General features: G+C 35.0%; 2 protein-coding genes across 2 annotated transcripts; both read left to right on the top strand.

Moving 5' to 3' along the window:
* The first annotated feature begins 2,182 nt into the window (after window positions 1–2,182).
* LOC120633464 (ATP-dependent RNA helicase glh-2-like) lies at window positions 2,183–5,124 on the top strand. Its single transcript, XM_039903673.1, has 3 exons — window positions 2,183–2,194; window positions 3,176–3,629; window positions 4,697–5,124. Exons 1-3 carry the CDS (start codon window positions 2,183–2,185, stop codon window positions 5,122–5,124), a joined length of 894 nt encoding a protein of 297 aa, XP_039759607.1.
* A 4,876-nt stretch (window positions 5,125–10,000) lies between these two features.
* Window positions 10,001–11,898, top strand: LOC120633463 (pupal cuticle protein 27-like). The gene is given in 3 exon segments (XM_039903672.1): window positions 10,001–10,265; window positions 10,734–10,982; window positions 11,777–11,898. Coding segments are annotated over 3 exon segments (636 nt in total).
* The last annotated feature ends 3,785 nt before the right edge of the window (window positions 11,899–15,683 follow it).

Below are 15,683 nucleotides of genomic sequence, written 5' to 3'. Positions count from 1 at the left end.
GGTGTGAACTGCTCTAACTTCATAGCTAAATATTAATGGACTTTGAGATGGTGATAACAAAAAAAAACCTGGCTAAGTTTGTTGTGGGCTCTTTTCAGACCAGGGCGCGTTTGGAACCCTCCTAGCTTAATCCTAAGGTAGCAACTGACTGTAAAAGATTTAAAAGCGTATTAGTAGCTATTCAAATTCGAATATTGTTTATTCATGTAGACCTCTTGCAGGAACTTATGAAGTATTCTTATCTTAATATATATAAATCTCCTGTCACGATGTTTGTCCGCGATGGACTCCTAAACTACTTAACCGATTTTAAATTAAATTGGCACACCATGAGCAGTCTGGTCCAACTTAAGAGATAGGATAGCTTAGATCTTTAATTATAGTCGCAATTTTATTTTATTGCAAATTATTTGTCTATAATTAATTGACAGTCACATGTTATATATATATATACTCATTTAAGGCTTAGCGATACTGAATACTTTAAAAACAAAATCTAACGCAGACGAAGTCGCGGGCAACAGCTAGTATACATATATGTTTACATAACTGTGTAATGGTGATTACATCGTTCTACAACTTAAACCTCAACTAAGGGGTTCCAAACGCGCCCTGGTCTAAGTAGAGCCCACAACAAACTTTACTTAATTAGATTTGTTTCTTGTTATCACCATCTTACAGTCAATTCAAAATTCAAAAATGTTTTATTCATGTAGACCTTTTACAGGCACTTTTAAAGCGTTCATACATTTAAAATGTTAACGCTAATGTTAGGTGATGGTGATAACGGCGTTCGTTAACTTAAAACTGAAGCCATGAGGGTTCCAAACGCGCCCTGGTCTAAGAAGAGCCCGCAACAAACTAAGCCAGTTTTTTATGTTATCACCATCTCACAGTAAATAAATATGAAGCTATAAAGTTAGAGCAATTCACACCCAAGCTTTTTTATAGTTTAAGTAATTTTTGTAGGACTCATTCCCATTATGGTCACGAATCTTCTAAACGCATTTCACCATTTAGAAGTGGAATTTTTTTCATTTTAAGATGTAACGGAGTTTGTGCAAAAATGACTAATACTGTGCTGTACTGCTACAAATAATACATGAGTACTAGGCATAATAATATTTTCCTAATCACGAAGCACATTTAAAATCACGATCTCACCAAGATCAGCGACGTACAAAGGTCTGATAACAGCTAAGACAGCTTTCATAATTAAACGGATGCTACAATTGTGCGCGATTTTATGAATTGCCTACCCTTGAATGTAATACATACTTTGACAGCTGAGGCCGGGAGCATAGAAACAACTGTCGACTAATTACTTATCCATGTATATCATATCTAAATTCTAAATCTATATATATTTAAGAGTTTATAGACTGCCTCATCTTTATTTATTTCGTACCAAAAAATTCAATAAAATCAACATTTAAAGGACAGGACGTGCACAATGACTACTTGCCTATAAGAGATTTCTTCCAGAAGCCCTCAAATGTGAGAAAAATAACCGTTCAAGAAATAAGATGCTACAGACAGACAAACAGACACATACACATACACATGACACGTCAAACTCGCGTTTTTGCGCCGGGGGTTAAAAAAACATAGAGATGGTATCTTATGAAAATTAAGTTTAATTTCCGTAATATATACATTGAACAGTTTCTAGATGCCTCATCTTTATTTATGTATTTACTTATTTAGTACCAAAAATTAAAAATTAACATTAAAAGTGCAGGACGTGCATAATGACAATCTCTAAAGAAATTTCTTCCAGAAGCCCTCGAATGTGAGAAAAATATCCGTTTAAGAAATCGTATCCAAAATCGAGATGATAAGTTATGCGTATAAAGTCCCAGGCTGAATTTAGTCAAGGATATGAATTACCTTCGTCACAAACCATTACGTCAGGCCACGTACGAGATTCTCAGGATTAGGAGCAGATCATCTGGTATATAATAGGTCAATTGTCTCTCGAACACACAGTTCTGTGCGAGCATCAGTTTTGGTTGTACATACACTGACCTAAAAATGAAATTGGTAAACCTTTTAATTTCATAAGCATAGTTTAAATACAATATCAATTATTGAATTAAATAATATAATAATATTTATTTTTATAATATGGGTACCTTATTTTTAATTAATATTAATAAATATTCGTAATACTCAGTACTATATGATTGAAATGGTAATATATTGTCACAAACGAAAGTTGTTGTGACTTACATTAAAAACATTTGTTCGAGCAAATAAATACCATTTATATTTCTATAGAAAGATTGTTTTGCCGCAACTCTTTTAATTTTTGAATAACTTTTCTCAGGGGTTTTCTGAAAGAGATTACATTCCAATGTTTGTGAAAATGTGCATTCAGTAAAGTGTAATAAAATTACTAGCTTAATTATTTACAATAATTATTTAAATTCTAGGCTTGAATGCATAATTTAAAATTCGAAATCTATTTAATCTCCGGTCTCCAGAAAGCAAGCTCCAACAATTCATATTATCATCCATATTAGTTCTTTAGTTCAAAAGTTAGGTTTTATACTTAAAGAAAGACACACTTACGTCTTTATAATATAATATTAACTGTAAAATTTGAGTGCGTATGTTTAAAAGAATCCCGTTGGATGAACGCCGTATGAAAGATTTTTTAGATTGCACCGATTAGTAAATTTTTCATGTAATTTTACCAACGAGAGAGTGAGATTTTTTAATTTAACCATTTATCTCTTTAGATATAACGTTTCAAAAATGCCTATAAATATATTTTTTATGTCACATAATTATTGTCAATATTTTAATGTGCCCACCTCCAAATGGAAAACTATTACTGTTTATAGGAGCGAATCCCTTGCAAATATAATTTTTCGAACATTCATTAATATTTCATATTAAATAGTTTTTTCCAAAATCGTTAAATATATACACCCGAATAGCGCAGTAGGACCTTGCTTTGACCGTCTGGAAAATGTTTGTGTGATGAACATGAATGTTTTTCAGTGTCTAGGTGTTTATCTGTATATTAAGAGTATTTATGTATATTATATTCGTAAATATCTTGATTAGCTATCTTAGTTCCCATATCACAAGCTATGCTTACGTTGGGGCTAGATGGCGATGTGTTTGTCATAGTATATTTCTTATTATTTATTATTTATATTTGCAGTTATTAGTCGCCGCTGTAATAGCTGTCAGTTCAGCAGCTCGTCTTGAACACCTCGAACGCTCCTACCTTCCTCCGGACAACAATATACAAGGAAGCTCTGGCAGTAATGGACTGGGTTCCAATGGTTTTGGTAACTCCGGCAACAGTGGCTTCAACTCTGGCAATGGCTTGAGCAATGGTAACTCTGGAAGCAATGGGTTCGGAGGAAGTGGCCACAGCACCAATGGCTTTGGATCAAATGGCCATAGCTCCTCTTTCACCAATGGTTTTGGATCAAATGCCCGTGGTACAAATGGTAATGGTTTCTCAAGGGCATCTCAAGGTACCAATGGTTTTGGTTCCAACGGAGGAACGAATGGCTTCTCCGGAGCCACTTCCAACCAGTATCTCCCACCTGGCCAAGTTTCTTCTGGATCTGTAGCGGGATTCAATTTTGGAGGACTTTCTATTAAACGTAAGTAAATGTTTCGTTTATGTTTAGAGAAACGGTCATAGCCCAGTGGGTAGAGCTTCGACTTCACTTTTGGGGGGCCGAGTTCGAATCCCTACTTCTAACATTTCAAAATTATGTGCGAATTAATCAGTTAAGAAAATCACTTGTTTCAACGGTGAAGTAAATCATTGTGAGGAAACCTGCATGCCTGAGAGTTCTCCATAATGTTCACAAGGGTGTGTGGAATCCACTGGGCCAGCGTGGTGGACTACGGTCTTTACCCCTTTTTATTGAGGGAGGATACCAGCGACGTGTAGTGGTAATGGTTTGATATGATGAAATGTTTAGAAGAAAACATTTTTTTTCCTAATATTCCTCTTTGAAAAGTAGTAGAGTGTTATTTAGTATTTTTGTTATTGTTTAATTTTGACTATTAAAAATCATGATGGTGATTATTCTGTTCATATGACACAGTGGTACGCACCTAAAGAAATTATGAAATAGCAGCAGTGGGCAGCGAGCCTCCTTTCTGAGTCCAAGGCCATGGGTTTGATTTCCACAACTGGAAAATGTTTGTGTGATGCATATTTTTCATTGTCTGGCTGTTTATCTGTAAATTATAAGTATTGATGCGTCACAATGCTTAGTCTTGGTCTGGATGGCGATGTGTGTATTATCGTGGTAAATTTTTTATTTTTTATATATTAGTAAATCCTAGTGAGGTACCTCTACATTTCTGTAATATATTTATGTTACAAACTGATACGTTGTACAATATTTAGCCTGTTAAACTACAGATCATGAGGTCTTTGTTTCAATTCTTGGATCAGGCAAAAACTTTTAGGGTATCGGATGTTTCGATAAAAAATCCTTATTTCCAGTTGCCGTTAAAATACCTATTTTTGTGCCAAATTTCTGCCCGATCCGTTCACTAGTCTGAGATCTGCGTTGATGGATCAGACAGTCAGCCAATATTTCCTATTTTATTTGATGGAAAAAGTGACTAATCACCAGATTTAGTTCATAGGCTTCCAATTGAAAGAATCATTTATACTTCCACTGTATAATTTACCAAAAATCTGTTACAGCCGCGTGCTCGTCCTGTGGTCCATCCAGATTCTCTCAGCAATATAATCAAGGATCAGCATCAGTACCAAGCACCAGCTACGGAGTGCCACAGTTTGGTTCTTCCCATGGTACCAATACTGGATCAAACTTTGGATCTACATCTGGATCAACTGGATCCCAGTTCGGCGGTTCTGAACCTTCTGATTCTAACTTTGGTGCTACGTCTCCAAATGGTAACTTTGGATCTAACTCTTTTGGATCTCAAGGATTACAAGGATCGTTTGGATCTCAAGGATTGCAAGGATCGTTTGGTTCTCGCGGATCTTTGGGATCTCAAGGATCGTTTGGATCTCAAGGAGCAGGCATCAGACAATATTTGCCTCCGAAACCTTCATCTCAGAACCCTCCTCAGCAGCCTTTTGACGAAAAATTTGGTTATATCTATTAGAAGAAAAGTCGGTTTTTTATTTTACAAATGTGTTTAAATATAACATAATTTAATAAATACATTTTCTTTATATTTTCTCTTATTATTTTGTTTTATTTTAATTTGACTATTAATGACGAAATGAAATTAAGAGTGTAAATTAAAAACTTTTATTTTAGGAGTCGAAGTAAGTAGTCCAGAATAAGTAATCTTACTGAATGAGGTTTTTAGTTCTAATGGGTACCTATGACGAGAGTCGTTTAGGAGCGATGATAATATAAAGGGAGGATTTTTTAAATACACTCTTGCTTCTAATTCATTTCTAAACGAGTAAGTTGTTCATGATACCTGTTATATTACCTTTGAAATCATATTATTAATGCGATACCTGCTATGAACTTTTGCAGGCAATGAGAACATGTTATTAATTTGAGTCTATTTTTAGTAAGTCGATTGTTTGTATCATTTTTTTTTTTGTAAAATAATGAAGACAAATATTTCTTCTAATAAAGACTTATTACCTTAAATATATTACGAAGCAAAACATATGACTTTAAATCTTTCTCTCAGTGATTCGCGTCATAAGTCTTAAAATTCGATATAAGCTATAAGATTTCATGGGACATTATATTGTGTAAACGGCAAAATTAAAACATCTAAACATTAAATCACGAATTATACATAGATTCAAAATTGTATCGTCTGATAGCATAATGCCCTATTCTGATTACGTCATATTCACATCATCATTAATATCTGCAATTAATATTTAGTTACGGTTCATTGTGTGTAGTGTAGTGGTGTAATTTGGAGCTAAGGAAGATTTCAGTAGATTTGTTTTTTCTACCAATTAATGTTATGTTTATTTTTACAATCACAGGTGGCATCAATTAATTTTGTAATGGGTAATATGCGATACTGATGTTATACTACCCTTATAATAGACTCATACTTACGTTTGTTAACTAACTCAAGAGGTTTTTTTATTGAATAACATGATAGTATTTTTTTATTACTTGACACTACTCCTTGTGAGGTTTGTTAAGATGAAGGGCTGTCTTTTGTACACCTGAGAGTTACCTGAGGTTAAATAATTTATCGCGTTATAATTCATTTAGTTGTTTAAAATGATATATTTTTCTATAAACTCAGGATAACATTCTAAGGTCATGTTTTTTCTTTTATTTGAACGCGCTTACCTCTGGAACAATCAGTTGGATTTGATAAATCTTTTTTAAATATTATAGCTTATTTTTCGATAAAGGTTATGAGATGTTTATTTATCAGTCTAACGAAAAAAAAATCACACTCACGACAATAAACAGATATAACGCCTTACGAAACCAAATAGCACAGGCGTGCAGGCGTAGAATAGTGGATAGTATGTTATAATATTATGCATCTATTGGTATGTTCTTTAAATAAAACAGATTTTGTGACCTGCCTTTGTGACCCAAGGCAGCTGAACCGACGTTGGCGTAATTTTAGATAGAGATTTCATGCATCCTAGACACGCATAAATACTTCCGGAAAATCAACGGTTTTCGGCTGTGTAATTAATTTGTTAAGAAAAAAAAACTTATCGCTGTTCAGTCATAATCATTATAGTCCATTCATATCCCACGGCTGGGCATAGTCGCCATTCCCACATTGCTCATACTAAAATAGACTAGTTCCCATACAGTCAAAATAATAAGAAATTTTGTAACCTACACTAAAAAGCTCGCAAACCGAAGAAGGTCACGTATCAAGATTTCAAGGTTGCGCGAAGTACATACACGTTTTGGCGTAATTGGTTTTGTTACAATTTCTCATTAGCAAAGCTCACTTGCTGGAACATTCGTCCTTGAATTTACGTGGATTGACCCACTTTTAAGTCTTTTAGCAGTTTTAATGAACATACATATGATTCCGTTTTATTTATTTTTTTAACGACTTATTAACTGACTAACAAAAAAGGAGAGGTTATCAATTCTTTATTTTTTTTTTATAAATCGATGTGAAAAATTGTCCCATGTGGTTCCATTTTTATCAGATCAAGATCCGTTGAAGTGGTTGCTAATGAAATCGAGAAAACTCTGCAAGTATTGTATTTTGGTAAGCGCAGCGTTGGTCGACCCCCAACGAGGTGGACCGACGACATTAAGCACGTCGCAGGTAGCCGCTGGATCCAAGCGGCTCAGAATCGTGGAACTTGGAACTCCCTACAAAAGACCTATGTCCAGCAGTGGACGTCTATCGGTTGATGTGATGTGATGATGATTGTATTTTGTCTGGTGGGAGGCTTTGGCCGTTGCTGGTTACCACCCTACAGACAAAGACGTGCCGCTAAGCGATTTAGGTTCGGTGCAATTTCGCTTAGAAACTGAGTACGACTACCATACTCCCTAACAGGTTAGCCCGGTACCATCTTAGACTGCATCATCACTTATCACCAGGTGAGATTCCAGTCAAGGGCTTGCTGTAAGTTGTAGTGGTATAAAAAAAAATGTTGACAGCTATATCGGCATGCATGCAGGTACCTAAAATTACTATGAGCAGTTATGCAACGTAGATAATTGCAAATCTAACCACTAAAAAGCGTCAAAAACCAAAAATGAAGAAATAAATATAACATTTTTAAATCTGACCCAAATACAATGTAGAAAATTACTGGTACTTTTCTTGCTACTATATAAATGGAAATACGAAATTACTAGGTATACCTAGTAATTTACTACATTTAACTTAGAACTTAAAAATGCTGTAGAAAATATTTATTTCTTGCTTTTTAGTTGTAACACAAAATCGGTTTTTTTTTTTGTAAAGAAAATGTCTTTTAGTGGTTAGGTGAGAGTGAAAAAGAAAATTTAAAAAGTTAAAGAAATATAAATACAATAGAGCAAAATAGACAGAAGGTATAAAATGATCTGAAGAATGCATCAACGTCGTAACATTTGGGTTGTAAGAAGTTGATGCGGTCAGCCTTTGCTATAAAACCTAACGGATGTAATTATTAATTTACCTTTATGATTCACGTGAGTAGCAAAAAACATCCTTACTCAAACAGTAAGAGCAAGAGACATCTTTCTCGCCGAGGAAAGGATAAAATTTTATCCTCTCCCACAATGTCACCAACTCTCCGAGCGGAAATAATATAGAGCACGTGTGGAAATAATATCCAAATGTAATATTAATAATGAAAGTTGGTAAACTTCTCCTATTCCCTGTTGACGTGCTTGGGCAAGTAGATACACAAATGGTGTCCCACAGACTTAAAAACATACAGAAACCGTGTACACGACTAATATTGAAGCATTAAAAACCACTCCACTTTTGAAGTGTTTCTCGGTTATTATATTATTTTGCCACTAATGTTTACCATAAAAAGGGGAAAATGTGAAAAGTTTGTGAGCTAGTAACATTCCGCGGGTGTGAAGTGAGACGTGCTCGGGACTTTTCTCTTTTTTGGAACAAATTGACTGCATACAAAAGTGGCTGAATGAGGGTACTGTATGTTCTGATTTTGTGTTGTATCAGAACATACAGTACCCTCTCCCCCCTCTTGTCAGGGGATATAATCGCGTTAAATATTTTTTATCTCTTGACTAAGCTAGCTGTACCTACTTAAACAAATCGGAAATCAAACCCAGAACCTAGTAATCCTTTGTCGATCATGATAACTACTAGTCCAACGAGATTGTTAAAATATACCCACTCTAGTAGAGCAGTTGCTTGAAAAATAATCATTAAATTGCATATTAACTAGAAAGTAATGAGTTTGACACTATTAATATCCAAGGTTTGCAGAAGCAGCGACAAAACGATCGCTTAATTGTTAATTCAATATTGTTTTGGTAAATATATAAGGGCATCGGAATTTCAAGAAGTCACAGTTCAATTCCACAATTCGGATTAACAAGTGAACTTGAATTTAGTTAAGAAATAAAAACTACAAAATGAATAACTTGGTAAGTTAGACATAAAAAAAATATATAATAAATATTCTAAGTCCAATATTAACCAAGTATAGCAATACGAACCATTAACCCACAACAAGGCACCCGTGCCCTGTTGTGGGCTAATGGTTCGTATCCTTTTATGGAATGGGAAGGATTTTGACTGAAGTCCACAAAGCTGGCCAAGTGCGTATTGGTAGACTTCACACACCTTTGGAAACATCCTGGATTTTGGATTTTTTTTTGGATCCTTAGGCATGCGGGTTCCTTACGGTGTTTTCCTTCACCGATAAAGCAAATAATATTTAATTGCTTAAACCTTTAAGCTTATAAAGTTAGTAAGAAGTTAGAGGAGCGTACTGAAGAGTAACTCGGGCACCCTGGAAAGTATGGCAGACGTCCAAACCGCTGCTTAGCTACAAAATAAACAGAATTGACTCATTACCGATATTATTACAATGAGCAACAGTGTTCAAACCAAATTATTGCTGACTGGCTAAAAAAGGAAAATGAAAGGAACTCTTAACCCTATAAGCTTTTAATTTTTGAAATCGCTTTCTTATATTGAGGATTCTTAATTAAAAATTCACACACGGTTAAATGGCCGAAGGGTTTTAATAAAGCTTGATTGTTTTGAAGACATTTCAAACACGAATTCAGTTTCAAAAATATTTCTTAGTATCAACTAATACATGCACAACGCATGATAGGTAAGAAAATTTCCAAGAACTTGATGGATGCAAATCGGAAAGACCTAGATGCCACAGTTAAAGGACGACTAAAAGGTCGATGGAGTGATGGTGTAGACAAGAACATGAGGGTTTTGGGAGTTGAAAGATGAAAGGAAGCTGCTTATGACAGCCACCAATGAAGAAAACGGCTGATCACGTCAACGCCTACCCAGGGTTATAGCATTGGTTGGCTTAGATGATGATGAACTACCATCTGATGATGATGATATGGCTACCACTGGTACATCATTTTATCAAGCACTTTATCTTTTCTAGATTGTCGCCACCACAATCGTAGCAATAGCAACAGCAGCCCAGCTACCATCAGCAAAGTATCTCCCAGGAGATTCAGGAGTTGGTCCAACTGGATCTGACTATGGGAATCAGCTCGATGGGAACAGAAGACAGGAAGGCAATGGTAATACTCGTCCTCAGCAAGCGTTGGAGAAGAGTGCAGCTATACTGAAAATGAGTAATGAAGCTAATGAGAATGGTAATTTAATTATTTTTACTTATACTCGACTATGAACAAGTAATATGTATATAACATTCTATGTTTGCTTAGACGCCAAATTTTTCCTCGTCCTTGCCGATACATACATTTTATCTTGGTTAAGTAAAAACCATTTTTGAAATCTACGAGTAAAGTTTTGAAACAGGTTGAGTTAAGAGAAAGAAAGATGTAATGCCTAGAATCTATCCCATTACGTGTGTGCCAGAAGAACTCAAAAATAGCTGGACTGATTTAATTTTTTTTTTTTATTTGCCTTAACACAAAAAGAAAAATAGTAAAAACCAAACCATATATAAAAAAAACCTTAATTATTAAGCTCGACAACCTATTGAAAAGTAGCGCGATGGATCTTTATTTAAAAAAACTCTCTCTATGTGAGCAATACTTGAGCAAATCAGTGGGTCAATAGCCTGATCTTAATTACATTATGACTAAAATAATTTCCAGGTTTTCAATACTCCTATGAGACATCAAATGGCATTCAAGCGGAAGAATCTGGCAACGCGGTTCAAACTCAAGGGGGGTTCTCCTACAAAGGAGACGATGGTCAGGTCTACACCGTAACCTTTACAGCTGGAGAGAATGGCTTCAGACCTGAAGGAGCTCATCTTCCCGTACCGCCTCCTACTCCTGTTGAGATACTACTCGCTTTGAAGCAAAATGAACAAGATGAGGCTGCTGGGATCTTTGATGATGGTAACTATAATAATGCCGCAGTCTAATTCACTGTGAAAGCGATATAGAAAGGTTGGTTTGGCCTAGTTGAATACATAAATAAATTATTTGAATTTATTAAATTATCGTTAAAATTAGAATGGCTGTGGAAAATGGAGGTTGGAGTATAAAATAATTATCTCAGAAGAAGCGGTGATATCCTAGTGGTCAGGGTTTCCTTTCGTGGAGACCGAGTTCGAGCCCCAGCACGCCCCACTGGCTTTTCGGAGTTATGTGCATTTTTAATTCAAGCAATTTAAATCACTTGCTTTAAACGGTGAAGGAAAACATCTTCAGGAAACCTGCAAGCCTAAGAGTTAACTATAATGTTCTCACAGGCGTGCGAAGTCTACCAATACGCATTAGCCCAGTGTGGTAAGCGACGACCTAAACCCTTCTCATTCTGAGAGGAAACTCGTGTAATCACCCAGTATTGTTGTATGATATGATGAATTATTTCAAAATAATTGGAAAACTCCATTGTTGTAACTTATCTGCGATTTCTTCATTTTTGATTTTAGCAATATCGTTTATTATAGTTTGTAATAGCAATCTTGAACCAGCTTTTTAGAACTCTACGAGTATATTGTTGAGCAGACGATATTAAGTAAATAATGTCGCCATAAATTGTTTTATAGTTTAGCAATGCTTGATATAGCGTCTTAGCTTGCGAATTAATATTCTTAGATATTACGCCAGTGTTAGATACTTAATTTATTGTAAAAATATACTCTACGGATTCTTGGGTTTTATTCTTAGTTGTTTCTTCTTTACAGGATTATATCATCCAGAAAATAATGAAAATGGAGGTAAAGCTGGGCAAAGATCCACAGGCCGAGGGTTTGGGTCGGCTAATCATCAAGGCAACTACAATCCTAACTCAGGGTACAGCTACTAAGATGAAAACGTAGAAGTAAATGAAGAAAAAGGGCCACTGGTAGTGATCTCTTACAGACAGTTATAAGCGTTTCCTTGTCAATTAAAAATTTATAAAAAGAAAATGTTTTTCCTTGTCAATATATGGACTATCAGAGTTTATCACTTCTATTAGTACTAAATAAATAAATAAATATAAATCTTGTTGGAAGAGTCAACAACTATTTATTAGGTTGGGGAAAAAGTTTTTTGGCATTTTTGAAGAAAATTCAAAACCAAACATTTTTTAATATAGTTTATTTACATTTAACTAGAGTATGTAAATACCATTTCGTTCGATAACTTTTTGCCATCTTGTAGGGACATAATCCCATTGCTATAGAAATTTTGGGGCTTCTGATCAAACTGCGACAAGTAGTTCTGGCAGTCCTCTCGTGATGACTGACACTGCCTAGAGAATTCTGAAGAGACCGAAACGGGTGGAAATCTGAAGGTGCAAGGTCAGGACTATACGGCAGATGCATTAACCCCTCCCAGCCAAACTCTCATCATTTTTGCTGATTGGCTAAAGATGTGTGATGTCTAGCGTTAACATGATGAAAAACCACACCCCTTCTGTTGATTAATTCCGGCCGCTTTCTCTCAACTTCTTGCTGTATTCTCATCGGTTGTTCACAGTAGAGTTCGTAATAGATGGTCCTACCTGATGGTAACAGCTCATTATGAATAATGCCCTTCCAATCCCACCCCACACACAGCATCACCTTGTTGCGAGCTAACCCATGTTTCGCCACAGTTTGTGAAGCCTGACCGGCCTTTGACCACGACCTTTTTCGCACGTTCTTGTTGTACATAATCCACTTCTCATCACCAGTTATCAGCTTCTTCAAAAATGGTTCGGTACGTCGTAATAAAGAATCACAAATGAGTACACGGTTCATTAGGTTTCTTTCAGTGAGCTCGTGAAGCACCCAAATATCCAGCTTTTTTTGTGTACCCAGTTTTTTTCAAATGCGCCATAACTATTTTGTGGTCAATTCCCAGTTCTTAAAACGTAGCTAACGTTTTAACTACTGATATGATCTTGCTCCACTTTTTAAAAAATGGCATCCATTTTATCCGTAATAGGGCGACCAGAGCGAGAAGAAGAAGAAGAAGAAAAAGTCTTTATTGCACAAACAAATATAAAATCAGGTTAACAAAAAAAATAAAAAATAAAAACTATATATATGCACAAAGGCGGTCTTATCGCTTGAAGCGATCTCCTCCAGACAACCTTTGGTTGAAGAAACATATTAGAGAAAACGGGATAGTGCAATAATTAAATTGTGCTAAGCGAGGTGCATCTTTGACATCAAAATGTCCGGATTGAAAACGCTTAAACCAAATTTGTGCTACTCTCACAGACGCTGCACTAGGTCTAAACATCGCAAATTTTTTTCGCTGCTTGCGTTCCATTTTACCTTTTTTGTAGTAAAATTTTAAAATGTATCGAATTTCTTCATTAAATTCACTCATCTTCAGTAGTAAGAAAAACAAATAAAATTCACACATTTTTCTAATTTGAATTTGGAATTATGTTTTTTAAAATCTTCTTTACATATATTATTTACTTATTTACTTTTTACTCATGTACTTAAGATAAATTATTTATTAAAATAATTTACTTACATGCATTATGTGCATAATTTACTTACCAATATTATTAACTAACATTATATCATTATTTATTAAGTTACGTACATTATTTACTTATTTGCATTATTAACTTCCCGATAAGAATTTTTTTTTTTCTAAAATCGATTTTCCTGTTTCATGTCGACGTTTTGATGTCCTAGAAAGCTTACCTGACTATTCCAGCGATGGTGTCATCGTGCCTGTATGTATGTATGTATGTGTCTGTGTGTGTGTGTGTGTGTGTGTGTGTGTGTGTGTGTGTGTTTGTGTGTGTATGTATGTATGTAAACCTCCCATAACTTTAAAACGGCTTGATCGATTGCATCGCAATTGGCGGCATTCGAAAGGGCTTCGCAAAACTAAGATTTTCTACAATTTCGAGATTGATTCGGAATCTATTTTCAAGAAATCTCAAAAACAAAAATTTATAAATAATACTATTATGTTAGTAAATAATATACGTAAATAATGCACTTACGTATATAATGTACGTAAGTAAATAAACCAGTATATAATCTAAGTAAAAATATATGTTAATAATGTATTTCAGTAAATAATGTACGTAAGTAAATAAAGCAAATAAGTAAATAATTGATCTTAAGGAAATAATGTACGTACGTATATAATGTTCGTAAGTAAATAATGTAAATAAGCAGAAGTCCTAACCACTAGGCTATTACAGCTTGCACATTACTAATATATAGTAATTAACTATGTGCAGGCTTGTCAACGGCACAGGGACTATTTTGGGGGCCAAAATCATACCACCGTTTGCTATACTTCAAAGATCCAGAGTACACATACTAATGTCCACCTGAAATGACTCCGCAAGTTACACAAAGTAATTCAAAATAGTTGAAGCTAATACTTTTCAACAATCAAATGTCGTCGCCAAAACGGGTTTAAAAGTTGAAGAGCGGGAAAAATTTATAGTAGTGAAAAGTTACTAACCGATAGCATCGCCAAGGTGCTCGCACCGACGATGCCCCAAAGCTATTATGAAATGTAGGGTATGTGAATGAACCCTACACGAAATACACTGTATAAGTTCGTGTCTTCATTTAAGATGAAATATACCAATATTACAGGCTACCACGTTCTGGCATATGAGCGTGTCACACAAAACATATACAACCATATAAATCTTAATAGCTAATATTATCAAGACCGTAAAAATATTCTACGCCAGTGAACAAGACACTGGAAATGTCGTGTACGCGTGAACTTGTCGCCGTGAAGGAGACTCGGAGGACTCGAATTAAAAAAAAATTGTAACAGTATTATTGATATTGTACTTCTTAAACTACATTGCCTCTAATGCTCTAAAAAAACTAGTGTACGCTGCGCCGTTGTTGTAGAGAGTACAAAACCGAAATTTGTGACTCCAAAGTCGTAGTATTTTCACTCTGAACTTTTAGTGGTAGGCCGCTGGGAACCGTCGCTCTGCGACAATTGTTTTCCATACCTAAAGTGCTAAAGGGCATTTCTGAAATCTTTTTAATGAGATTTCTATTCATATATATCTTATTACTTAGTGAGTAGAATTTCGCCAAAGAGAGAGAAAATTTAGAAAAACTTGGTTCTACGATTACTTTACGATATTACGATCTGTCAGGATTGAAAGAACACTTTAAGGTTTAACAGCCCGTTTACGAAGGATATAGGTTATGTAACCTTAAGCTATTATATTTCAGTAAACTACCCATTGACATCTTGGAGATGTCTCTTAAAAAGTTCAAAGTTTGTATTAAACGTAAGCTTATAGAAAAGTCCTGTTTTAGTATAAAGGAATAAGTAATCGATATAAAAGGTTAAGTGCGAATTATTGCTCTAACCAGGTTGCTCTTCTAATAATTTTAAATGACAATGTGAGATAACAAAAAGACAACCCGGCTAAGTTAGTTGTGGGGTTCTTCTTAGAAAGGACGCGTTTGGAACCCTCGTAGCTTTAGTTTTATGTTTGCGAATATGGTTATCGCAATCATCTTACTACCGTGTACACATTTCTCATATAATGTACCTACGCATCAAAAGTGCCACCTATGGGCATACTGAAAAAAGATATTTTTGACTTTGACTTTGATATCTCCTAAGTAAATAAAAGTTAAAGGGACTAAACAAAAACAGTAA

This window comes from Pararge aegeria, chromosome 21, assembly GCF_905163445.1.
Source record: "Pararge aegeria chromosome 21, ilParAegt1.1, whole genome shotgun sequence".
Taxonomy (NCBI): Eukaryota; Metazoa; Arthropoda; class Insecta; order Lepidoptera; family Nymphalidae; genus Pararge; species Pararge aegeria.
Note: the sequence above shows the minus strand (reverse complement) of the source record. Positions and strands in the feature narration are given on the sequence as shown.